We start from the raw sequence: 27,577 nt of genomic DNA, 5'->3' as shown, positions 1-27,577 counted from the left end.
CCATGACCCAGTAACGTGTGTGTCTAGGTGGCTTACGTGTCTGGGAGCCTTTTGATTTTATATACTTTTGGAAGGATTTTACTTTCCTTCTTATTTTGCACTTGACTAAATAAATAGTGGTCAAAGCAGAAAGATGGGTCTTTGCCATGGTGACATAATATTTCATCTGGGAAAGAGTGTTCTGGGCATCAATGTGTGTATTCTGCATTTATGACACAGTGGGGCTCATTGCCTTTAATAATCTGGTCCACTGAGCAACGAAAGGCCACTGCCCTTTGAGTTCTGGTGCATGTCTTCAAAGCTACATATTACTGTTTTGCCAATGGACTATACACAAGGACTTTACTGCCTCTTTTACTATGGCATTGGTAATAGATCAGCTTCTTTTCTTCTGTCCTTAAAAACTTAAGTGGAAGAAAATTCGCGGATCCTTTTTATCTTTGCAAATAAGATTTGTACAGACTCTTTACCAATGGTAGCTTATATTTCACGTTTCTTTTATTACTATCTGCTTCAGATTGTTCGCATATCATTTTCCAATGATGATTTAAGAGCTGACCATGTATTTTTTGGCTGTGTATATAACAAAATATATTCACAATCTTTAAGAATCTTGAATTCTATGGCATGTAAAGCAATACGTTAACATTAATAAATAACAAACTTACTGTAATACTCAGGTATTACCATGTACCTGGTTACTATGATAATCACTTTATGTGTATCTTCTCAGGTAATGGAATAATCCTATAAAATAGGTTTTATTATTTCCTTTTTTTCAATTGAGAAAATTGCAACTAAGAGGTGAAATACTTTTCTTGGGATCACACAACTAACCAAGTATGGGAGCCGATCTGCCTGCCTAGAATCTGTGCTCTTAACTCAGACATCATGCTGCCTGCTTCATTAGTTACTGAATCATTTAGGGAAGATTCTTGCTAATTCTTTTTTTTTTTTTTCATCAAAGTATGCTGTGGTATGAAAGCATTTCTGCCTGTGCTTTCCCTTTTTCCTTTGAAGCTAAATTGATATGGGAAATCTTGAAGAGAATTGCATATTTTTTTAAATTATTGGGTATTTGAAAGACTTATGATTTGAAGAGAAGCTATTTCATGCAGTAACATTATTAAAATGAAAGAAGAAATGAGGAAGTGCAGTGTCTGATCAGTTGGTTATCACCAGCTACAAGTGGCAGAGGCTGTAGGCTAGCTCCAGCCTGTTTGGATAATGAGTAAATGAAGGATGTAGCAAAAGAGTGAAACTTTTTGAGCAGATGAACAAAATGGTGGGTGTAGTGAAATGAGTCAGTTGTGTGGCATGTGCAATATTAGATTAACTCTGTGCCTCTAACATTGGAAAATTTATCTCTAAAACAGTGCTCTTAAATATATATGTATCTGTGTATAGTGTGGCAGCATAGTGGTTAAGAGCTACAGCTGCTAACCAAAAGGTCAGCAGTTCAAATCCAGCAGACACTACATGGAAACTATGGAGCAGTTCTTCTCTGTCCTATAGGATCGCTACGAAAGGAATCGACCTCAGTGGGTTTGCTTTTTTTTTTTTTGATTTATATCTATCATCTCTCTGTCCGTCTTTATGAAGAGAGATGACACATCACCTGAAGTTAATTTGCTATATAGTATATACATTAGAAGGATAGAAGGAGCAAGCAGATACGATTGTTTCTCTACCATGGACTACGGCTTCTGGACATCACCCAGTGCCTTGCTGCTAATTACGATCAGCGTAGAACTTAATTGGAACCAGGCTGATAAGACAGAGCTGCTCCAGGACAGTTCTTCTCGGGAATGTTCTCCTACTGCGGGCCACCACTTTATGTTACTCTGTAGTCAGTTTTGGGTCAGAAGGAATAATCAAGTTAGCACTGGAGTTGAAAAATGCGTACTTTTAGAGTCTATCTGAATTATGATATAATTTCATTCAAAATCCATTTATTACATGTAAACCTTTTCCCATGTTTTTTTGCTTACTTCTGAGGATGATGAAAATACTGACTTAACACCATAGCTAAGAGGATGATCTATCTTTAGATTAAATCCTGGATTAGAAGTTTGGAATCCTGAATGAGCAGCAAAGGTAACAGTAGCTCTTTGAGCTTCACCACATTATGACAACCTTCATATATAAAGTGAGCAGTTAGGACTAAATTAATTAAGTTCATCTCAAAAGCTAAAATGACCATTATTCTTTATAAGGAAGGAGAACTGAAGAGGAAACAAACCAAAGGGAGAAAATAAAATAGAAAATAATAATGCTATTCCTTACCATTCTTTAAAACTGTCTTAATCTTTTGGTTTCTGTGAAACCATTTTTTTTTTTTTTTCATGTTTTCTCTTGCTTCCCTGGCCTCGTCTTTTCCATCTCTTTGATGAAGTCACTGGCTTCTTCTCTTCTTCTAGTCTAATCCTGGTGTTTCCCAGGATTCTGACCTCAGTCTTCTCTTTCAACATATTCTCCTTCATCATCCTCATCTAGGTAAAAATAAAACATTTTTCCCCATTAATCATTACCAAGTAGACATAATTAGTCTGCTTCATTTGGGCCCAGGAGATGAAGAGTCCCTCATGATCTGTTGCTGAATCACCCATTTTCTCTGTTTTTCAAGGGTCGTAAGAGTGAGGCTGAAAAGTTCTTCTTGAAGGCTATTGAGCTGGATCCCACCAAAGGAAACTGTTACATGCATTATGGTGAGTGGTTGATAGTTTTTTTTCCATGTCACCTACGTTTACTATCAATGCTGATAAGAGATTTAGGTTTTATGAAAGGCTGCTGCTAAAGTGCATTTTGAGAGGAGATTAGCTTTGTCATTGCAGATTTAGCCTCATATTATATTCATACCTTCCAATTCATAATAGTGACGTGATAGAAAGACAAATATCTTCCTTTAGCAATTTTTATAAGACTTCAATGGAGAAACTATATTTGAAGTTAGTTCATTTCAAGATCAGTGTGCAGATTAAATGAGATCTCACCAAGATAGCATCTAGCTCCTTGCCTGATGCGTAGTACATAATCAAAATATTAGCTCCCTTTTTATTCTAAATAATGAAATGTTGCTTGTTGAGCATGTCATTTAGAGGTTTATGTTTTGGTCTCAAAATCCTTCTGGAAGATATGGGTGTACACCAGCCTTTAAATGCCTGTGACTGAGGCCAAGGATAAGCTGTTAAGAGTTCTGTTTAGCCTTGGACTTAATCATTTTGGAGTTAGCTTACATAACTTACATAACAACTCAGTCACACTCTACTATCTCGTAGTAGTGAGTCATATGTTAAGTGAGGTGAAGTGTATAGCTGTTTTGGTGTTTGGTAAGATGTGCCTATTTCTCCCAGATTTGCAGTTAGAATGGCTTTCAAAGAGCCAAAGGCATTTACTTTTGCTGATCTCTTGGGGAAAAAAAAAATTTGTTTTAATCACTATTGGCTTTGATGCGTTAGTTATGATCAAGCGGTAAACGTAAAGATAGACGGAAATTAAATCTTGAGGAAATGAAGCTAATATGCTTGTATAATAGATAATTCCTTCTCCAGTATCCAGCTAGTAAAAATATAAATTAGTGACAAGCTGCGAGTGTGAAAGAATGGAAATAATAAAATAGAGGATACACTTAACCAACCACAAGTCCGTTTATTTATTTACATCATTGTGTGGGTGTTTACAAACTTAGGATTGTGATGTTTTGTCTTTCCAACATAATGCAGCATATAATTTTATACAATTTATTGCATAAATTAATTTTGTTTCCCAGTGCAGTTTTATTGCCTTGTTAAGATAGCAGCTGACTTGTTTGTTGCAGAATTTATTTTTATAGGTTTACTTATACGAAGTATTGTAAATTAGGATTTTCTCATGCCTACTATTTTGGGCACCCTTTTTTACCATTAGGGGTAGTTCCATGATTAGTTTCCCGTAGTATTAAAGGACCCCTTATGATTGCATTATATGAAATAGAATTTTTTCCTATCTTGCTGCCTGCTTTTCATTTGCCTCAAACTAATTGTACTCACTGCATCTTCTAAGCTTGTTTCCTATAATCTTATTATATGCTTTAGGTTTTCAGTAATCACTTCCTTTAAACTTCATCACTGCTACATTTGAAACTGCAATTGAAAAAAAAATCACTATAGTATTAATATTATCAGTTGACCCCCCTTATTATTCTGACTTGTCCATCTCTACCTGTTTCTATAAATTTTTCTTTATATTATATTATGCCCTTGATATTTTTTTCCAGTGGTGGTGGTAGAGGGTATTTTTCAGAGCAGAAATTTTTGGATTTAGCTTTAATTATCCAACAAATTCCTGAGTCCAAATTGACTTGATAGCAATGGGTTATGTGTTATTTGGAAACAGTGATCACACATGTTCTTTTAAATGCACGCTTAAAAGCTGATTCTTCTCAGTACCCCTGGATTATTTTAATATTATTTTGGCATACGTATAAAGTACATTTATTTTTAAGACAGGGATGATTACATAATTCATTCTAATTTTATCATAGTCTCAACATTTTTTTTTCCCCCACTCCGGAGTGGGAAATGGAAAGGACTCAAAATGAGGCATCTAGAAGAGGAGGGATTTAGGCAGAATAATCAATAAATGGACAGGAAGTCCATAACTGTGTGCTTGATGTTCTTGTTTCACTATGCTGAAGCTATGGAAAAATGTACATTTGAAGGAATATTAATGGTTTTTATTTGAGGGGTCTACTTCAAATGCCTAAATTTTAGAACTGGAAAGTTCTTTTAGAATCCTGTAATATAACCCCTGTAAAAATGGTGTGGTGGGGGAAGGAGAATCAAGATAAATAGCCCAAGGCTGATTCCTGTGAGGCTGAGGTCAGACATGCCTCCACCCTTCAATCTTTTTATCAGTTCTGACACCAGCTGCCTTTCTCACAGTACTCTCTACTTCTCTACCAGGTTCAATAATTCTTTGCAATGGGCACACAGAACTCACAGACAATACTCAAGGTTATGGGGTTTATTAGGGAAGTAACAGGTTACAATTCAGGTTTAGGAATGCTCAAGATATAGTTCTTCAATCAGGACAGCCTCTTCTTAGCCATGCCTCATGCAGGCCTTTCCCTGGCCCTTGGCCTCTCATCCCCTCTACCTGGCCTCTGCTCTGCTCAGGCAAGTGTTACAAAGCTCTTTTAGATCTGTAAGTAAGTGCCAGAGGCACCCCACTCCACCAGAAAGCCTTGCCCCAAAGGTGCTCAGCTCTCTTGCTCAGTGGGCCAGGCTGTGTCCTGCTGGTCTCTTGCTGGTCTCCTAGCTCAGCTGCCCCTGCTGCCACCATTTCTCTGCTGCTGCTTCTCACCATCTCCAGTATTACAGTCACCCCTCTTTGTCCTGATTCTACTGCCTCTGCTGCCTCTCTGTGTCTTCTGGGTTACAGTTCCTCTCTCTTTCCCCCTTTATGCCTAGCAGGATGGCAAAACTGACCAATCCCCTTGCTAGGGTTCCATTCACCTTATTTGCATGGTCCCATCCCCGCAAGTGTGCCATGTACCTTATTCACATTATTAGCAAGCTCTCCAATCCCCTTGATGGGGCAAAGACAACTCATTTGAATAATCCCACCTAGTCATTTGGTGGGAGTTACAAAGACTATGGCTGTTGTTGTTTGATGTCATCAAATCGGTTCTGACTCATAGCCACCCTGTGTGCAACAGAACGAAACACTGCCTGGTCCTGAGCCATTCTTACAATCGTTGTTATGCTTGAGCTCATTGTTGCAGCCACTGTGTCAGTCCACCTCATTGAGGGTCTTCGTCTTTTCCACTGACACTGTACTCTGCCAAGCATGATGTCCTTCTCCAGGGACTGATCCCTCCTGACAACATGTCCAAAGTATGTAAGATGCAGCCTCGCCATTCTTGCCTCTAAGGAGCATTCTGGCCACACTTCTTCCAAGACAGATTTGTTCATTCTTTTGGCAGTCCATGGTATAGTCAATATTCTTCACCAACACCACAATTCAAAAGCATCTGTTCTTCTTCAGTCTTCCTTATTCATTGTCCAGCTTTCACATGCATATGATGCGATTGAAAATACCATGGCCTGGGTCAGGTGCACCTTAGTCTTCAAGGTGACATCTTTGCTCTTCAACACTTTGAAGAGGTCCTTTGCAGCAGATTTATCCAATGCAATGCATCTTTTGATTTCTTGACTACTGACTACTGCTTCCATGGCTGCTGATTGTTTATCCAAGTAAAATTAAATCCTTAACAACTTCAATCTTTTCTCCATTTATCATGATGTTGCTCATTAGTCCAGTTGTGAGGATTTTTGTTTTCTTTATGTTGAGGTGTAATCCATACTGAAGGCTGTGGTTTTTGATCTTCATTAGTAAGTGCTTCAAGTCCTTTTCACATTCAGCAAGCAAAGTTGTGTCATCTGCATAACACAGGTTGTTAATGAGTCATCCTCCAATCCTGATGCCCCGTTCTTCTTCATATAGTCCAGTTTCTTGTATTATTTGCTCAGCATACAGATTGAATAGGTATGGTGAACAAATACAACCCTGACTCACACCTTTATTGACTTTAAGCCAATCAGTATCCCCTTGTTCTGTCTGAGCAACTGCCTCTTGATCTATGTAAAGGTTTCTCATGAGCAAAATTAAGTGTTCTGGAATTCCCATTGATGGGGCAAAAACAACTCATTTGCATAATCCTACCTAATCGTTTGGTGGGAGTTACAAAGACTATGGCTAGAAGACCATATTAATTAATTCACTGCATCACAACCCCTGCATTGTACAAATAAGTATATTGAAGACTAGAGAAATGAATTTGACTTGCCCAAGTTAGTTGTAGGTAACTAAACTCTAGATCCCTTCATTTCTGACATCTCTGTTGCTTCTATAACAAATGTTCCATTTCTTTTCATAATATTGATAGATAGGCAGGCAGACAGACAGATAGATTTTTTTGATCATTAGGCCCTTCCATGCACAGTTTTAGAATGCCAAGTTTATGTAAGTCATGAGTTAGTATAAAGTTTTCAGGGAAAGGCTTTTATTAAGTTTAAGATTTTTAAAATGTGTTTACTAGCTGCGAAGCAGTCTTCTAGTTACTGGGGTAGTCGTTACATAAGTAAAAAACTGAGATGACTTCAGAAAGTGAGTAGTGCTATGTAGAAAATAAATAAGATGATGTTTTCTTTAGAAGGTGATGAGGTAGGAGGTAGAGTATTTTTTGAGACAGTGTGTTCAAGTAAAGGCATCTTTGAGGAGGTGACATTCGAAATTTGAGTTAAGTCAGCTACTGAAGAGTCAGGTAAGAGGGTTTCAGACAGAAAAAAGGAAGTGCAAAGGTCTGAGGCAAGAGCAAGCTTGTGTTCACAGCAGAGAAAGGCCATTGTGACTGGAGCGTATTGAGGAAGCCGATGTAGAATCTTTAGTACTTTGTGGATCAATTAAGAGCAGTGGAAGAGACCGTGTAGAGAAGACAGAATAAGAGAAAGATCAGAGTAAAGCAAGGGGAGGTTTTTAGGAGACCGTTGCTATGTTTGGAGCCCTGATGGCACAATGGTTAAGAGCTCCACTGCTAACCAAAAGGTCGGCAGTTCGAATCCACCAGCTGTTCCTTGGAAACCCTATGGGGCAGTTCCACTCTGTCCTGTAGGGTTGCTATGAGTTGGAATTGGCTCGACGGCAGTGGGCTTGGTTTTGTTTTATTGCAGTGTTTTAGGAAGGAGATGATGGTGCCTTGGACTTGGGGGCAGTTGTGGGAATAGAAATTATTTTGAATTTACACACTTACTTCTCAGAAAATTTTAATGTAATTAAGAATAGGGCAGATGTTTTTTTCCATTTTTGCACCATCTGTATCTAGCATATGGTCATACTCACAGTAATGTGTAACAAGTGTTTGCTGACTTCTGTTAAAAATACTCTCCTTTCTGAAATTGGATATAGGTTCCCAAACTTACTGAAATGATCCCTTCGATTTTTTGTTATTTTTTGTCCAAGAAGATAGATACCATGAGAATCATAGTAGTTCCAACTTACTGGTTATGTATATTTAGGATATTTATACACAGAGATTGAATGAATAATAACACTTCCTGAGCTTAAAAATAAATGTTTACATGAAAGACGTGTTGTTTTGAGTCTTTTTTAAATGTTTTTGCAAATGCCAATGAAAATGCAAAAATGGGTGAGTTCTGTTGGAAAGTCACTCTCCTGGGTGATTATGTGTTTTTGGTGTGTTTGTTAGTTATATTGAAACCCTGGTGGTATAGAGGTTAAGAGTTGTAGTTGCTAACCAAAAGGTCAGCAGTTCGAATCTACCAGGTGCTCCTTGGAAACACTATGGGGCAGTTCTACTCTATCCCGTAGGGTTCCTGTGAGTCAGAATTGACTTGACAGCAATGGGTTTGGTTTGGTTTGGGGTTTTTTTAGTTATACAGTGACTTGGAAAATGCTGTCCACTTGAGACTAGACAGAGGGAGTTTCAGGAATTTATATTGGCTTGCAAAGGCAGTTCTTAAAAGCTATATATTATAAAGTATCTATTGCTTGTATCTTGCATTCACTGTTTGTCTGTAGATTGAATTGCAGTTTGCCTTTTTTCTTCAGATTGATTTCCAAGAAAGTTAGGTTTCTAAAATAAGTTCAATAAGTGGATTAAATGTACGGCTCTGTGGAACTTTTTGTTTCCGGGATTCAGAAAGTGAAAGGGTTAATAAGGACTTCTGAAATATTTTCTAACATTCATATTTCATGTGTCTCTAATGTGTACTCATTTTCTCACTGGTCTTCTATCAAACATTTTAAGGAGTGTTATATTATTGTATTTGCGTGTCGTCAAGTTTACAGGATATTCACATCCGCATATAAAGCAAATCGTGTAAAGTCTTTATGGAATTTTATAAATATCTAAAGTGAGGATTTTGTGCCTTGGTGTCTCATGTGGGGCTGTAATTCAAGGGACTCTCTATGGGTTTCCCATGTGGCTCAAATAGGAAGCTTTTGCCAAAAGAATGAAAGCCAAGAAAAGAAACCCCCTCCCAACTGTTTTTTAAAAGAATTATTAGGAAACAGAGTTTGTCAGGTGGAATAAATTATAAATCTTCAAGTTCTTTTTAGGTAAAACATAGCAGTAAATATGATATAGATTGACACAACTTAATTCATTGAATTTTGTTATAAGGTAACTATGTATAAAGCCCAGCAAGTGCGAATTCATCAAGCATTAAGGACAGAAGCATTAAAAGTTAAAATGGAGCAGATGGTGGTAAATGTGATAAAAAGTAGAAATAACTCTTTTACCTGAGCCTTGGTTGCTTTCTTCTTTTCCTATCTACCTATATATTCAGGGAATATTTCAAGGACAGAACTAAGACAATAGCAAGAAGCTATGAAAGAGAAGACACATTATGGCTCCATACAAGGACGAATATCCTAACTATACACTGCCTGGTGATGAAAGGGGTTACATGCAGATGAAATGAGTGGCCATTAAAGGTTTTCAAATGTGAGTTTATAATGATAGTAGAAAATTCAAGCGTAGTGAAGGGGTAGATGGCCAGTCCAATCTTTTCCAATCATTTCTAACATTGAGATTCAGTTTTTCTATCATTTGTACTTTTGGGCCCACAGAAAAGTATAGAACTTTTTTTTTTAATTATAAATATCTGGATATGAGAGCCTTTGCCAGTAGCAAGAAATAGCACTAATTTTTTTTTTTTTCACATTGGTTCCACTTTAGGTTTTTTTCTCCTCCTCCCACATACCATTTATTCTTTCATTCTTTAATCTCTCCTTCCATGTATCTATCAAATTATTATTGAAGGGTGACTCTATTTGGTGATACAACAGATTGTAGAAATTATCAAACAATACTCTTAATATCACAAGCTAGTAAAATTTCGCTGAAGATAATTCTAAAGCAGTTGCAGCAGTACATCAACAGGGAACTGCCTGAAATTCAAGCTGGATTCAAAGAGGACATGGAACCAGCGATACCGTTACTGATGTCAGATAGATCCTTGCTAAAAACAAAGATTGCCAGAAAGATATTTACCTGTGTTTTATTGACTGTGCAAAGGCATTCAACTGAGTGGATCATAAAAAATTATGGATAACATTGCAAAGAATGGGCATTTTAAAACGTTTAATTATTCTCATGAGGAACCTGTACATAGACCAAGAGGCAGTTGTTTTAACAGAACAAGGAGCTACTGTGTGGTTTAAAAAATTAGGAAAAGTGTGCATCAGGGTTGTATCATTTCACCATACTTATTCAGGTGTATGCTGAGCAAATAAACTGGGAAGCTGAACTATATGAAGAAGAACGTGGCATCACGACTGGAGGAAGACTCAGTAACAACCTGTGATGTACGGATGATACAGCCCTGCTTGCTGAAAGTGAGGAGGGCTTGAAGCACTTTCTGATGAAGATCAAAGACTACAGCTTTCAGTATGTATTACACCTCAACATAACGAAAAAAAAAAAAAAAAAAAACCTCACGACTGGACCAATAAACAACATCAAGAAAAGATTGAAGTTATCAGGGATTTCATTTTACTTCGATCCACAATCAATGTACATGGAAATCGCGTCCAGGAAATAAAACAACATACTCCATTAGGCAAATCTTGTGCAAAAGACCCCTTTAAAGTATTAAAAAAAACAAAGATGTCACTTTAAGGACTAAGGTGTGCATGACCAAGCCATGGTATTTTCAGTTGTCTCATATGTATGGGAAAGGTGGACAATGAATAAGGAAGACCAAAGAAGAATCAATGCCTTTGAATTATGGTGTTGTGAAAGAATATTGACTATACTATAGACTGCCAGAAGAACAAACAGATCTGTCTTGGAAAAAGTACACCCAGAATGCTCCTTGGAAGACTCCTGGGTTCACATACCTTGTAACAAATATAACCATTGGATGACAGGATGTTAGTGCTTCAAAGGCACCAATGCTCAAACTAGTCCACACAAGCAGCCTATTTGGGCATATCAAAACAAAACAAAGCAAAATGTTAGGACAGAGTAAGCAAACATAAAATAAATAAATACAATAACTTATTGATGGCTCAGAGACACCAGTCAATATCAAATCACATAAACAGGCAGACCATGATGGCTTCAACAAGCTCCCAGAATAAAGAATCAAGAAATCTTCCAGATGAAGAGAATTTCCTGGAATTACTGGAGGTAGACTACAAAAGATTAATATATAGAACTCTTCAAGAGATCAGGAAGGAGATCAGGCAAAACAGAACAACCAGGCAGCACACAGAAGAAGCAATAGAGGAACTTAAGAAGATTATAGAAGAGCATAAAGACAAATTTAACAGGCTGCAAGAATCCATAGAGAGACAACAAACAGAAATCCAGAAGCTTAACAATAAACATTCAGACTTATACTACTCAATAGAAAGTCATAGGAGCAGAACTGAGGCAAAGGAAGTCAGAATTAGTGGGACTGAAGATAAAGCACTTGACACCAACTTATTTGAGGAAAAACCAGATAAAAGAATTTAAAAAATGAAGAAACCCTAAGAATTACATGGGACTCTTTCAAGAGGAATAACCTACAAGTGATTGGAGTGCCAGAACAAGGGGAATAATAGAAAATACAGAGAGAATTGTAAAAGATTTGTTGGCAGAAACTTCTCAGATATCGTAAAAGATGGGAAGATATCTAAGATGCTCTTCAAACCTCACACAAGGTAGACCCCAAAAGAAAGTCACCAAGACATATTATAATCAAACTTGCCGAAACCAAAGGTAAAGAGAGAATTTTAGGAGTGGCTAGGGATAAACAAAAATTCAGTTGCAGAACTCCAGTTAGAAGATCAATAACATCAGATAACAAAACAACACTACAAACACAGGAGAGCAACCAGATATCAGCCTAGATAGGGAAGTCACAAAAAGAAATCAAAGCTAAACACTGAAAATAGGGAAACAGATGTCATTATGTAAAAGATGACAACATTAAAACAAAAAAAAGGGGACTAAAAAATGTAGTCATAGATCTTGCATATGGAGAAGAAGTCAAGGTAATATAAAGAAATAAAAGATTGGTCTAAACTTAGAAAAATAGGGGCAAATATTAACATAACTACAAAGGGAACTAACAATCCTATATATCAAAATGAAAAGTATAGAACTCAGTAAATACAAAATCAACAACAATGAAAAAGGTGAAAAGAAAATACATAAAGAAAAACGACTCAGCGCAGAAAATTAAGTGGAGCAAAGAAACTGTCAACAACACAAAAAAAGACATCAAAATCACAGCACTAAACTTATACCTGTCAGTAATTACACTGAACATAAATGGACTAAACGCACCAATAAAGAGACAGAGAGGGGCAGAATGGATTAAAAAAACACGATCCATCTATATACTGCCTACAAAAGACACACCTTAGATGTAAAGACACAAACAAAGTAAAACTCAAAGAATGGAAAAAAATGTATCAAGCAAACAACAATCAAAAAGAACAGCAGTAGGAATAGTAATTTTCTGACAAAATAGACTTTGAAGTCCACCACACAGAATAAGGAAGGACACTATATAATGATTAAAAGGGTCAATATACCAGAAGGACATAACCATAAAAAAATTTACACACCCAACGACAGGACTCCAAAATACGTAAAACTGTAACAGCATTGAAAGAGAGATAGACAGCTCCAGAATAATAGTAGGAGACTTCATCACACCACTTTGGGTGAAGGACAGAACACCCAGAATGAAGCTCACTAAAGACACGGAAAATCTAAACGCCGCAGCCAGCTAACTTGATCTCAGTCATATACAGAACACTCCACCCAACAACAGCCAAGTATACTTTCTTTTCCAACACACATGGAACATTCTCCAAAATAGACCACGTATTAGGCCACAAAGGAAGCCTTAACAGAATCCAAAGCACTGAAATATTACAAAGGATCTTTTCTGACCAGAAAGCCTTAAAAGTAGAAATTGATAACAGAAAAAGCAAGGAAAAATGTCAAACATATGGAAACTGAATAACACCTTGCTCAAAAACTATTGGGTTATAGAAGAAATTAAGGATGGAATAAAGAAATTCACAGAATCAAATGAGAATGAAAGCACGCCCTACCAGATACTTTGGGATGCAGTAAAAGCAGTACTCAGAGGTCAATTCAGAGCAATAAATGTACACACCAAAAAAGAAGAAAGGACCAAACTCAAAGCATTAACTCTGCAATGTGAACAAATAGAAACAGAGCAGCAAAAGAAGCTCTCAGGCACCAGAAGACAGCAAATAATAAAAATTAGAGCAGAATTAAATGAAATAGAGAATAGAAAAACAATTGAAAGAGTTAACAAGACCAAAAGCTGTTTTTTTGAAAAGATCAACAAAATCAATAAACCATTGGCCAAACTGACAAAAGAAAAACAGGAGAGGAAGCAGATAACCCAAATAAGAAATGAGATGGGCAATATCACAACAGACCCAAATGAAATTAAAAGAATCACAACAGAATACTGTGAAAAATTATACTCTAATGAATTTGAAAACCTAGAGGAAATGGACACATTTCTAGAAACACACTACCTACCTAAACTAACACAAACAGAGGTGAAACAACTAAATAAACCTATAACAAAAGGAGAGATTGAAAGTGTCATTAAAAAATTCCCAACAGCAACAAAAAAAGCCCTGGCCCTGATGGATTTACTGGAGAATTCTACCAAACTTTCAGAGACGTTAACACCACTACTAGTAAACCATAGAAAAGCATGGAATACTCCCAAAATCATTCTATGAAGCCAGCATAAACCATACCAAAACCAGGTAAAGACACCACAAAAAAGAAAAATTTCAGACCAGTATACCTCAGGAACATAAATGCAGAAATCCTCAACAAAATTCTAGCCAATAGAATTCAACAACATATCAAAAAAATAATTCACCATGACCAAGTCAGATTCATACCAGGTATGCAGGGATGGTTCAACATTAGAAAAACAACCAATGTAATCCATCATATGAATAAAACAAAAGGCAGTAACTATATGGTCTTAGGAATTGATGCAGAAAAAGTATTTGACAAAATCCCGCATCCATTCATGATTAAAAAACACTCAGCAAAATAGGAATAGAAGGTAAATTCCTGAACATAATAAAGGGCATCTATATAAAGCCAGCAGCCAATATCATTGTGCTGGAGGTCTTACCTAGCCAGAGCAATTAGGCTAGAATAAGAAGTAAAGGGCATCCAAATTGGTAAGGAAGAAGTAAAAGTATCCCTGTTTGCAGATGATATGATCTTATACACAGAAAACCTGAAAGAATCCACAAGAAAACTACTGGAACTAATAGAAGATTTCAGCAAAGTTTCAGGATACAAGATAAACATACAAAAATCAGCTGGATTCCTCTACACCAACAAAGAGAACTTCAAAGCAGAAATCACCAAATCAATACCATTTACTGTAGCCCCCAAGAAGGTAAAATACTTAGGAATGAATCTAACCAGAGACGTAAAAGACCTATACAAAAAAAATAGAGGACACTACTGGAAGAAACCAAAAAAAGACCTACATAAGTAGAAAAACATACCTTGCTCTTGGATAGGAAGACTCAACATGGTGAAAATGTCTGTTCTACCCAAAGCGTTCTACAGATACAATGCAATCCCCATCCAAATTCCAGTGGCATTTTCTAATGAGATGGAGAAACAAATCTCCATATGGAACGGCAAGAGGCCCTGGATAAGTAAAGCATTACTGAAAAAGAAGAAAGTGGGAGGCCTCAGACTACCTGATTTTAGAACCTATTATACTGTCATGGTAGTCAAAACATCTTGGTACTGGTACAACAACCAATACATAGACCAATGGAACAGAGTTGAGAATCCAGATATATATTCATCCACCTATGTGCAGCTGATACTTGACAAAGGCCTGAAGTCCATTAATTGGGAAAAGACAGTCTCTTTAACAAATTGTGCTGGCATAACTGGATATCCATCTGCAAAAAAATGAAACAAGAGCCATACCTCACACCATGCATAAAAACTAACTCGAAATGGATCAAAGACCTAAACTTAAAATCTAAAACTATAAGGACCATGGGATAAAAAATAGGGACAACTCTAGGAACCCTAGTACATGGCTTAAACAGAATACAGAACATTACTAACAGTGCACAAACACCAGAAGACAAACTAGATAACTGGGAGCTCCTAAAAATCAAACACGTATGCTGATCCAAAGACTTCATCAAAAGTGTAAAAAGACAACCTACAGATGGAAAAATTTTTTGGCTGTGACAAATCCAGTCGGCATCTAATCTGTATAAGATATTGCAAAACCTCGATAACAAAAAGACAAGTAACCCAATTAAAAATGGGCAAAGCATATGAACAGACACTTCACCAAAGAAGACAGATACGTGAGGAAATGCTCACAATCATTAGCCATTAGGGAAATGCAAATCAAAACTACAATGAGGTACCGTCTCATCCCAACAAGGCTAGCATTAATCCAAAAACCACAAAATAATAAATGTTGGAGAGGTTGTGGAGAGACGGTAACACCTATACACTGCTGATGGAAATGTAAAATGGTACAATCACTTTGAAAATCTCTTTGGTGCTTCCTTAAAAAACTAGAAATAGAACTACCATTGGATCCAGCAATCCCACTCCTTGGAATATATCCTAGAGAACTAAGAGCCCTCACATGAGTAGATATATGTGCACCCGTGTTCCTTACAGCACTGTTCACAATAATAAAAAGATAGAGACAACCCAAGTGCCCATCAACGGATGAATGGATAAACAAATTATGATATATTCAGACAATGGAATTCTGTGCAGTGATAAAAAACAGACTAATCCACCTAACATCTCACAACGTGGATGAATCTGAAAGGCATTATGCTGGGTGAAATTAGTCAGTTGCAAAAGGACAGATATTGTATAAGATCACTATTGTAAGAACTCAAGAAAAGGTTTAAACACAGAAGAAAACATTTTTTAATGATTATGAGGGTAGGGATGTAGGAAGAAGGGTGTCCACTAACTAGATAGTAGATGAGAATTATCTTAGGTGAAGAGGACAACACACAATACAGGGGAAGTCAGCACAACCAGACTAAACCAAAAACTAAGAATTTTCCCCAATATAACCAAACACTTCGAGAGACAGTGTAGCAGGGGCGGGAGTCTGGGGACCATGGCTTCAGGGGACATCTAGGTCAATTGGCATAACTAAGTTTATTAAGAAGATGTTCTGCATCCCACTTTGGTGAGTCGTGTCTAGGGTCTTAAACGCTAGCAAGCGGCCATCTAAGATGCATCAATTGGTCCCAACCAACGTGGAGCAAAGGAGGATGAAGAACACCAAAGACACAAGAAAAATATGAGCCCAAGAGACAGAAAGGGCCACATAAACCAGGGACTTGATCAGCCTGAGACCAGAAGAGCTAAATGGTGCCTGGCTGCTACCAATGACCGGCCTGACAGGAAACAAAACAGAGAGTCCTGATGGAGCAGGAGAAAAGTAGGATGCAGAACTCAAATTCTAGTAAAAAGACCAGACTTAATGATCTAAATGGGACTGGAGGGACCCCAGAAAAGATGGCCCTTGGACTGTCTGTTAGCCCCAAACTAAAACTATCCCGGAAGCCAACTCTTCAGACAAAGATTAGACTGTTCTATATTTTATAAGATATTAAATGATACTTTTGAAGAGTATGCATCTTAGGTCAAGTAGATATATGAGACTAAAAAGGCTGCTTCTGTCCGGAGGTGACATGAGAAGGCAGAAAGGGACAGGAGCTGGTTGAATGGATGTGGGAAATACAGGGTGGAAAGGAGGCGTGTGGTTACATTATAGGAAGAGCAGCTAGGGACACATAACAATGTGTGTATAAATTTTTCTGTGAGAAACCAACATGAACTGTAAACTTTCACTTAAAGCACAATTAAAAAATTAAAATCCATATTCTGATTTTTATCCATTATCAATTTTAGAACCCTCGGAAAATCTTACTGTATATATAAAACACTTTACCATCTACCCAGTACTTTCTTGTCCTTGATCTTTTTTTTAATCAGCATGTCACTCCTGTCAGTAAAGAATGGACCCCTACTCCATTTGACAAAGAAAATGGAAACTCAGAATTTCTAAGTTATTTCCCAGATCAAAAATTTTTAACATAAATAGCAGAGGAAGACCTAAAGCCCAGCCCTTTTTGAACTTTAAGTCAAAAGCTTTCTATTCTTCATATTGTACTCCGTTTTTCTTCTCCAGGATGGTTCTTATACTATTTAAGTTTCATTTATAAAAAGTACATTAAATGCCTGGGTTATGAATGTCCGATTCACAGACAACTCACATTTGTCCTTTAATGTTATGTAAATTTGCCCTCACGTTGAAATGAATGAACCAACCTCTACCTGACAACAAATCCTTCGTTACAGTCACCTTCACTTGCTGCACGTGCAGCTTCTAAACCATTGAAAAGGCTTCGAGCCTTTCTTGCACTAAAGTAAGGCTAAATAAGAACTTTATGCACTTGTTCCATTTTGTCTACAAATTCTTAAAAACACACCAAGGAACGGATCTTGTTCGTAACGCAGGGACTGCCAGTAAGCACTGGGGAAAATTGTTAGAACGTTGGGCTTGGTCTTTCATCAGTGAATAACAACAGAAGAGTCTTAAAAGTATGTAATAGGTTGAATTGGTGAGAGCCCTGTGGTTATTTTTCATCATTCCTAATTAAAAATAGAAGATGGCAATGGAATGAGATTGACTGTATTGTAAACTTTCATTTTTAATCACTTCAGAAATGGCAGTAAATAATGAGCTAAATAATAGCATTGCCTGGATTAAAAATGATAATGCATTTTGGATGGGGTGTTACAAAATTATGTTGAGATTACAATTATGTTTAATGCTTAAAACCAAACTTTTTTTTTTTATTACCAGTGTTTAATGTGCATTTATTGATGCAAAGACAGCACAGGGAGCTCCTAGAGGTATATTAGAATGGGATTTTTCTAAAGGTTGCTCCAATGACTATTTCTTACCTGTTTTTTTTTTTTTAATTTTTAAATTGTTATTAAATTGTGTCTAATAACTTAATATGGTTTAATCTTCTTACTTGTGTGTATTTCCCATGAGATACTTTCCAATGCCTTTTAGAATTACTACTTTCCCATGAGTGAATTGGGGGATGGGGGGACATTCTAAGCTTGAAAAAGGAATAAAATTAAAAGACAAGGAGTAAACTGATAGGAAATAATTTTCGTAAAAACAAAAGATAAAGGATCAGTCAACTCAACAGGGGAGACTGTAAAACTACAAAAAAATAGACCATACAAAGTTCTAAGGGTATGAATGAATGATTCATAAAAGAAGCAATACTACTGGCTTTAGAAGATAGTAAGATATACTATTTCATTATAAATCAAAGAAATTTAAATTCAAATCACAGCTTTCTTAAGCTGATATAGCATTTATTCTCAGTATTTCTTCTCAAAATAGATCTTACAAAAATACAATGTTTTTCTACATTTAAAATTATTCACAAAGGTAACAGTTCAAACACTGCACTTCTGTTTATTAGAGGCAAAAGTGGGAAAGCAACTAAATCCCTGAAAAAAGGGAAATCATTAAATAAATTAGGATTATTCCCACTTCATGAAACACTACAAGTCCTAAAGTAAATTTGTAAAGGGTGTACAATAACAGATAACTGTCTGTCGTTATGTTTGGTTAAAAAAGTAAGAATCAAAACTGAATGTGAAACATTAAATTCTATGTAGTAATGGTGATTAAAAACGCAAAGCAAAACAGAAAGCACCAAAATATTAAAAATGGATGTTTTAGCTTTTGGGGCCTTTAGAGCTATTTGGGGGGAATGGTGTTAATGTTTTGTGTCTATGTAAAATTTTCTGTATAAAGCACACTACTTTTATAAAGGAAGATGTACTTTAAGATAATGCAAAGGAACAAACATCTTAATATTTTGTTAAGTAAATATTTAGAAAAAATAGCAGTAATCTTACATGTAGTATATAGATTCTTTTTTTACATCTTTTGTGTAATTTATTTTTTGTCGTTATTGAGAATATATACAGCATAATGTGCACAGATTCCATTTTCTGTGTGTACAATTAAGTGACATTGATTACATTCTTCAAGTCGTGCAGCCATTCTCACCCTCCCTTTCCTATTTGTTCCTTTCCATTAATATGAAATCCCTGCCCCCTAAATTTCCTTTCTAATCTTTCGAGTTGTTAATTTGAGTCCATATAGATAGTTCTTAAAAGAGCACAATGCTCAAGGCGGACATTCTTCACTAATTAAGCTAGTGTCTGGGATCTTACAAGCTTGCAAATGACCATCCAAGGTACTACAATTGGTCTCTCTTTGCCTGGAACAACACAGGAAGAAGGAGAGTCTGGAACAGGAGGAAGAAATTGGAATGTGTGGCTAATTGCCTCCATGAACAACTACGTCCTTTTCCATGAGACCAGAAGAACTGGATGATACCCAGCTGCCATTACTAAACTTTTTGATTAGGGATTCTATAGAATAACCGTGATCAGAAAGGGGAAAACGCCGAACAGAATTTCAAATTCTCATAGAATCCAGATGTTCTGGAGCCATTGAGGCTGGAATGAACCCCTGAAACTATTGCCCAGATATAGTCTTTAAACCTTAAACTTTATGCCAAAAATATCCCCTGAAGTCTTCTATAAATTAAATCTTATAAACACCCCTCGTAAAACACATTAAAAATTGATTCAACATGGTAACACTAATGTCACCCAGCTCAGCATGATAGTCACACAGATGGCAGATTTGCCACTTATGCAACTTTACGCAAATTTCATAACCTCTGTAGCTCATGTTTCATCATTTATAAAATGCTGATAATACCATACTTTGAGTTTCTAAGATGGTATCAATTCTAACCCACCAAGTTTATTATAGCTTTATATACACCCATAAAAGGAAATGAATACTTTGTTATAAAGGTATCCAAGGACTGTAAGATGCTTCACAACATTAAAATTATTAAATTCAAGTAATATGGCATAACCTGACCCCAGAGCCATAGGAGTAAAGTAATGATATTCACTTGGTGGTGTGCCAGGCAGGTGTGTGTTTACTAATGCTAGCTGCTGTCATAAGTGAAGTTCATTGTTCAGCAGTTGTGTTCCTGACCAGTGCTGGGTACTTTTATATTTTGTCATTTCAGCAACCAAACCCTGTGCAGAAGTAACAGTATCCTATTTTACAGATGCAAAGACATTAAACGTTTAAGTGACATATTGAAGGCTCTATGCCAAATAAGTTGACAGAGAACTTGAACTTCATCTGACTCTCAAGCCCATGATATCATTATGGTTTTGCTTGTGCTTTCAAATATATGATCTTATTAAATGTGAGTCTTGTGGTTTCCCAATGGTGACGCAGACCCAGAATGCTGAGATTACAATGGATTGCAGGTGGAGAAGCCTGTGGCCCATTCTTAATCATGTACTTGAAGGCTCCAGGCAATAAAACTCTTCAGATTATTTAAAGCCCAGCATGAACTCATTATCTTTTATTAAACATACTTGATCCCTGTTGGATCTCTATATCATTTAAACCTATATTGGGATTGCGTGGCTATTCCCTCACTAGCCTCACCTCCCACTCATCCTCCCTCCTATCATCTCTTCTCTCCAACTTTTCCCCAGTCTCCCTCTATCTCTTCCCCAGTCTCCCTTCACCTCTGTTTTTCTTTGTTATTGTTGTTGTTGGGTACCATCAAGCCAAGTCCAGCTCATAGCGACCCCGTGTGATGGAGCCACCTTGCCCCATAGGATTTCTAGGCTGCAATCTTTACAGGAACATATAGCCAGGTACCTCTCCCACAGAGCCACTGGATGGGTTCTAACTGCCAACCTTTTGGTTAGCAGCTGAGCGCTTAATCTTGTGCCACCTGGGCTCCTTTCTATTACTCCTCGGGCCCCTGTAATTATTACTCTCCGTCGATAGTCTTCATGACTCCCTCAATGGTTTTCCGGTACTTCATAGCCCTTTTGGAAAAAGTCAGGGGAGAAATAAATTTAATAAAGCAGCATCAGCCCTCCTGACCTCTTTTCCAGTTGAGTACAAGGCTCTGGCCTTCTGATCCTCAAATCTCCTTTGCGGTAGACACCTTTTTTTTTACCACTTGTCCAATTCAGAGGGCACACTCTTGGTTTTATGTTCATTTAGGGACAGATTCAGGGTCTCTAAACCTCAACAGGAGCAGTCCAGATTGATCCCCAGGGTGTCCTTTTCTTGCTCACTCAGCCCACCTGTTTAACTGGCCAGTAACTATGGCACATTTATCACATTGGTTCTGTCACACTAAAATAGAGCTTTTATTAACTCAAGCTGCCAAGAGCACAAAAACACAATGCAACAAAACTAATAGAAGGAAAGAGGAGAGAGATTGGTTTTAGAGTGAAAGCATACTTAAATGCAGGAGTGGCTGAGGCCTCAGAAGAAGAGACACTCTGCAAGGGTCCCTTCAGAGGGGCAAAAGAGAGGATTCCCTTCCTTATTTTTAATTCTCTGAAGCATAATGATATACTTTAACAAGCAGTCTCTCTTTAGCAGTATCTCATTAGGATGGCTGTTCTAAATCCTGATCGTTGCATTGTCACCATCACTTTCTTATCAGGAATACATTACTCTCCTCCGGTAATGTTGTTCTTGTCTATGCCACCGAGTCAATTCCAACTCATAGTGACCCTACAGGACAGAGTAGAACATAGAATTTCTAATGAGTGGCTGGTGGATTCAAACTGCCGACCTTTTTGTTAGCAGCAGAGCTCTTAACCATTTCACCATGAGGGCTTCTCCTGTAATAGGAACACCCAGTGGAAACTTGCCTTAGTTTCCCTTTTTTCACTTGTTACCACTAGATGGCACCCAAACCAGTAGGCCCACATACTTTCACCATGGCTTTTTCCCCCGATCCAAGGATCTGAATCTTAAAAGTCCGCAGGTACAGACAGTTGTTTTGGATCTGATACTAATTCTGTTTCATGATCTGGCTGCTGGCTGTATGATAGTGGTCACTTTATGAAAATTCAAGTGGTATATTTACTTGTGCTCTTTTCTCTATGTATGTTGAGCTTAATTAAAAGTTGAAAAAAATACTTGCAGCTCCCTGAATCAATATATGTGTGGATAAATAGAGATGTATATTTATACATATTTATTTTTGAACTTAAACTCTCTCTGTAATGTCCTTTCTCCCTACTAGATTAGGAATGTTTCAAGGATAAATGTTGCATTTGTTTCTCCCACTGCAGATTATCACCATGTCTTGTGTATAGTTGGCACACAATACATTTCTTGGATTGAATCTCTTAACACGTAGTTTCTTCTTTTGTTCCCAGACTACTTGGGTTTATTTCACAGTACAGTGGAATACAATAGATTTTAGCCAAATTGCACAATATAAGCTGTTCTGAATTTAAAATATCTTTGAAGATATGATTGGTGTGTGGATTATTTTTTGTGTTCCAAGAAACATAGAGATCTAAAGCCAAGGCCACCATGTTGCTCAAGTCCAGGAGATACTGTTCATAGGAACTTCACTGTGAATGGTCCCCTTGGGAGTTGTGGGTTATCTAGCATGAGTGGCCATTCACTGTAGCCCTGCCTAAAATCACTCTGAGGTTGGAGGATATGAATAGATGAGTGCCTGGTGACTTTGTCTGGCTAGATTCTAGCTTGCTCTTGAATATGAAGCAAGTAGCAACTTAAGGACCCCATGCATCTGTCAGTTTGTCTTACTATGGAGGCTTGCATGTTGTTGTGGTACTGGAAGATATATCACTAGTATTTCAAATACCAGCAGGATCACCCATGGTAGTCAGATTTCAGCAGAGCTTCCAGATTAAGACGGGGAAGAAGGACCTGGTGGCCTACTTCTGAAAAACCTGGGCAGTGAAAACCTTACGAATCACAGTGGAGCATTATCTGGTATAGTGCTGAAAGACGAGCCTCTCAGGTTGGAAGACACTCAAAATATAACTGGGGAAGAGCTGCCTCCTCAAAGTAGAGTTGACCTTAATGACGTGGATGGAGTAGAACTTTCAGGACCTTCATTTGCTGATGTGGCATGACTCAAAATGTGAGGAAACAGCTACAAACATCCATTAATAATCATAACATGGGATATACAAAGTCTGAATCTAGGAAAATTGGCAGTCATCAAAAATGAAATGGAATGCATAAAGATCAATAGCCTAGGTATTAGTGCGCTGAAATGGACTGGTATTGGCCATTTTGAATCAAAAATCATATGGTCTACTATTCTGGCAATGATAAATTGAAGAGGAATGGCTTCACATTCATCATCAGAAAGTACATTTTAAGATCTTTCCTGAGGTACAATGCTGTCAGTGATAGGATAATATCCAATACAACTATTAATCAAATTTACACACCAGCCACTAATGCCAAAGATGAGGAAATTATACATTTTTATCAACTTCCGCAGTCTGAAATTGATCATATCTGCAGTGAAGATACATTGATAATTACTGGTGATTGGAATGCAAAAGTTGGAAACAAAGAGGAAGGATCAGTAATCAGAAAATACGACCTTGGTGTTAGAAATGACATGAGAGATCGCATGATACGATTTTGCAAGGCCAACAACTTATTCATTGCACATACATTTATCAACAACATAAACGGCAACTATACTCATGGACCTTGCCAGATGGAATACACAGGAATCAAACTGACTACATCTGTGGAAAGAGGTGAAGGAGAAACTCAATATCATCTGTCAGAACAAAACTACGCTGACTGCAGAACCAGACCATCAATTGCTCATATGCAAGTTCAAGTTGAAGCTGAAGAAAATTAGAACAAATCCGCAAGAACCAAAGTACAACATTGAGTATATCCCACTTGAATTTAGTGACCATCTCAAGAATAGATTTGATGCATTGAACACTAATGACAGAAGACCAGACAAATTGTGGAGCAACATCAAGAACATCATACATGAAGAAACCAAAAGGTCATTAAAAAGACAGGAAAAAAAAGAAAAGACCAAAATGGATGTCAGAAAGAAGACTCTGAAACTTGTTCTTGAATGTAGGGTAGCTAAAATGAAAGGGAGAAATGATGAAGTAAAAGAGCTGAACAGAAGATTTCAAAGGGTTGCTCAAGAGGACAAAGTAAAGTATAATAATATCATGTGCAAAGACCTGGAGATAGAAAACTAAAAAGAAAGAACAGGCTTGGCATTTCTCAAGCTGAAAGAACTGAAGAAAAAATTGAACCCTCGAGTTGCAATGCTGAAGGGTCCTACAAGGAAAATTTTGAATGATGCAGGAATCATCAGAAGAACATGGAAGGAATACACAGAGCCACTGCACCAGAAAGAATTGGCCAATGTTCAAACATTTCAGGAGGTAGTGTATGATCAAGAACTGATGGGAATAATGAAAAACAAGGCTCCAGGAATTGGTGGAATGTCAACTGAGATGTTTCAGCAAATGGATGCAGTGCTGGAGGTGCTCACTTGTCTCTGTCAAGAAATTTGGAAGACAGTTTCCTGGGTAGCCAACTGGAAGAGATCCATACTTGTGCCCGTTCCAAAAAGTGATCCAACAGAATGTGGAAATTATTGGATAATGTCATTAATATCACACACAAGTAAAATTTTGCTGAAGATCATTCAAAAGCAGTTGTAGCAATATATCAACAGGGAACTGCTGGAAGTTCATGGCATATTCAGAACAGGACATGGAACAAGGGTTATCACTAGTGATGTCAGATGGATCTTGGCTAAAAGCAGAGGGTACCAGAAAGATGTTTGCATGTGTGTTATTGACTATGCGAAGGCATTTAACTGTGTGGATCATGATAAATTATGGATAGCATTGTGAAGAGTGGGAATTCTGAAACACTTAATCGAGCTCATGAAGATCCTGTACATAGACCAAGAGGCAGTAGTTCTAACAGTACAAGGGGATACTTCATGGTTTAAAGTCAGGAAAGGTGTATGTCAGGGTTGTAACCTTTCACCATACTTACTCAATCTGTATGTTGAGCACATAATCCAAGAAGCTGACCTACATGAAGAAGAACGCAGCATCAGGATTGGAGGAAGACTCATAAACAACCTATGATATGCAAATGACACTACCTTGCTTGCTGAAAGTGATGAGGACTTGAAGCACTTACTAGTGAAGATCAAAGATCACAGCCTTCAGTATGGATTGTACCTCAACATAAAGAAAATAAAAATCCTTACGACTGGACCATAAAAAACATCATGATAAATGGAGACAAGATTGAAGTTGTCAAGGATTTTGTTTTACTTAGATCCACAATCAATACCCATGGAAACAGAAGTCAGGAAATCAAATGACATGACCCGTTGGGCAAATCTGCTGCAAGAGACTTCTTTAAAAGGTTAAAAAGCAAAGACGACACTGTGGAGACTAAAGTAAGCCTGACCCAAGCCATGGTATTTTCAGTTGCCTCATATGCATGTGAAAGCTGGAGAGTGAATAAGGAGGAGTGAAGAAGAGTTGACACCTTTGAATTACGGTTTTGGTGAAGAATATTGAATATACGGTGGCCTCCCAGAAGAAGGAACAAATCTGTCTTGGAAGAAGTATGGCCAGAATGCTCCTTGGAAGCTAGGATGGCAGGATTTCATCTCATGTACTTTGGATATGTTATCAGGAAGGACCAGTCCCTGGAGAAGGACATCATGCTCAGTAAAGTGGAGGGTCAGTGAAAAAGAAGATGACCCTCAATGAGATGGATTGACACAGTGGCTGCAACAATGGGCTCTAGCATAACAATGTCTGTGAGGATGACACCAGACCAGACAATGTTTTGTTCTGTTGTACAAGGGTCGCTATGAGTTGGAACTAACTCGAGGGCACCTAACAGCAGCAACAACAGCCACTTAAGGAAATGATTAGTTGATTCAGTCCCATTCTAGAACAATAATTTTCTTAAATCCCCACAGTGTACCTGTAAATACAGGAGTGAGCCACTAGGGTATCTAGGGGAAGAAAATTTCAAGCAGAGGGAATGGTAAATGAAAAGGCTCTGAACCAGGGGTAAGGCTGATGTGTTAGAGAAACAGGAAGGAGGCCATGTAGCTTTAACCTGTGACCAAGAGGGAGAGTAGTAGGAGGTGGTGCCAGAGAAACTGGGGGATAGGCATGGGATGCTGATCGTATCAGGCTGATTAACCATTTTAAGTACTTTCACTTTTCCTCTGATGAGCCAGTAGATTGACATGATCTGACTTCTTTTTTCACAAGATAACACTGACAGCTGTGTTGGGAATACTCTGTAGGAGGCAAGAATCAGGGAGACCCATTAGGAGGCTGTTGCCTTATCCCAGGAGCAACATGGTGATGGCTCAAAACAAGGTCATAGTGGTAGAGGTCAGACAATGCTGGATATATTTCAATGATCAGGTGTTCTCTCCCAAGGAGAAATATTTTAATGCAAATGTTATGTTCTGGTTATTATTATAAGTAAGATTTATATTTGCCTTTGAATATTTTTAAAGCTACATAAGAATGAGTATTTTGGGTTGCTTTCCTAAAGGGGATTATATTGTCATGACACCTGTTACAGATTGTTTTAACTCCTTATTTCAGTTGCTTTGGTGATAAGAGCAAATTTTTCCATAGCATTTTAGTAAGAAATGCCAGTTCCAACTGAATCTAGAGAGTTTATATATAGAATTTTTCAAAGCAGTATTTGAGCTTATGGCTTAAGACTAGCTTACATTTTTATGGGTTTCCACCTCTTTACAGACAGCCTTTTAAATCCAGGAGTTAATGAAGGACTGATCTTCACAGGCTTGTCATGTTGAAATGTTAGTAAAATTCTGCCAAGCAGTTGAAAGCTTTGGTTAGAGAATTGTCCAGAGAAGAAATGGTGTAATTCGATGCTGAAACAGTTGAATCCAATCAACTGCTTTTCTTTTTCCTTCTCCTATTTTAGTCCATGAGGAGATGTCTTAGGCTGAGGTCTCTAGAGAAGCAAAACCAGTAAAGCACATAAATATATATATGTATATATAGAGAGATTTATACCAAGGAAATGGCTCACATGGTTGTAGAGGCTGCAACGTCCCAAGTCCATGGGTCAAGAAAGAGGCATCTCCTGATTCATGTATCCGCAGGGGCTGGCAAACCCAAGATCAGCAGGCCAGAGAGCAGGGCTGTTGCTCACAGGAGAAGGGCTGTTGCTCACAGGCTGTGAAAATTGACAGATCTCAACACCGGCAGGCAAAACTGCAGGCAAGCTGCTAGTTCCAGTCCCCCAAACTGGAGGTCAGAGGAACAGGCGCCAGCGACAAGATCCAGAATGAGCAGGTGTCCTGAGCCTTGCCTTAATGTCAGCCCATACTCCATGCAGGCCACACGCCCAAGGAAACTCCCCTTCAGCTGACTGACTACTCACAGCAGATCCTAGAGGGTGATCACATATCAAATCTGAACAGGGAAGTGATCACATTATATGACTGCCAAAACACTGAGAAT

At 37.7% G+C, this 27,577-nt stretch overlaps 1 protein-coding gene across 1 annotated transcript in view; it reads left to right on the top strand.

Moving 5' to 3' along the window:
• TMTC2 (transmembrane O-mannosyltransferase targeting cadherins 2) overlaps positions 1-27,577 on the top strand; it is a 456,462-nt gene that overhangs the window by 344,977 nt on the left and 83,908 nt on the right. Inside the window, exon 9 of the mRNA XM_003405237.4 lies at positions 2,627-2,708. Coding sequence (XP_003405285.1) covers positions 2,627-2,708 — 82 coding nt within the window. The remainder of the gene's footprint in view (positions 1-2,626; positions 2,709-27,577) is intronic.

This window comes from Loxodonta africana, chromosome 4 (genome assembly GCF_030014295.1).
Source record: "Loxodonta africana isolate mLoxAfr1 chromosome 4, mLoxAfr1.hap2, whole genome shotgun sequence".
Classification (NCBI taxonomy): Eukaryota; Metazoa; Chordata; class Mammalia; order Proboscidea; family Elephantidae; genus Loxodonta; species Loxodonta africana.
This window is presented reverse-complemented; position numbering and strand designations above follow the sequence as displayed.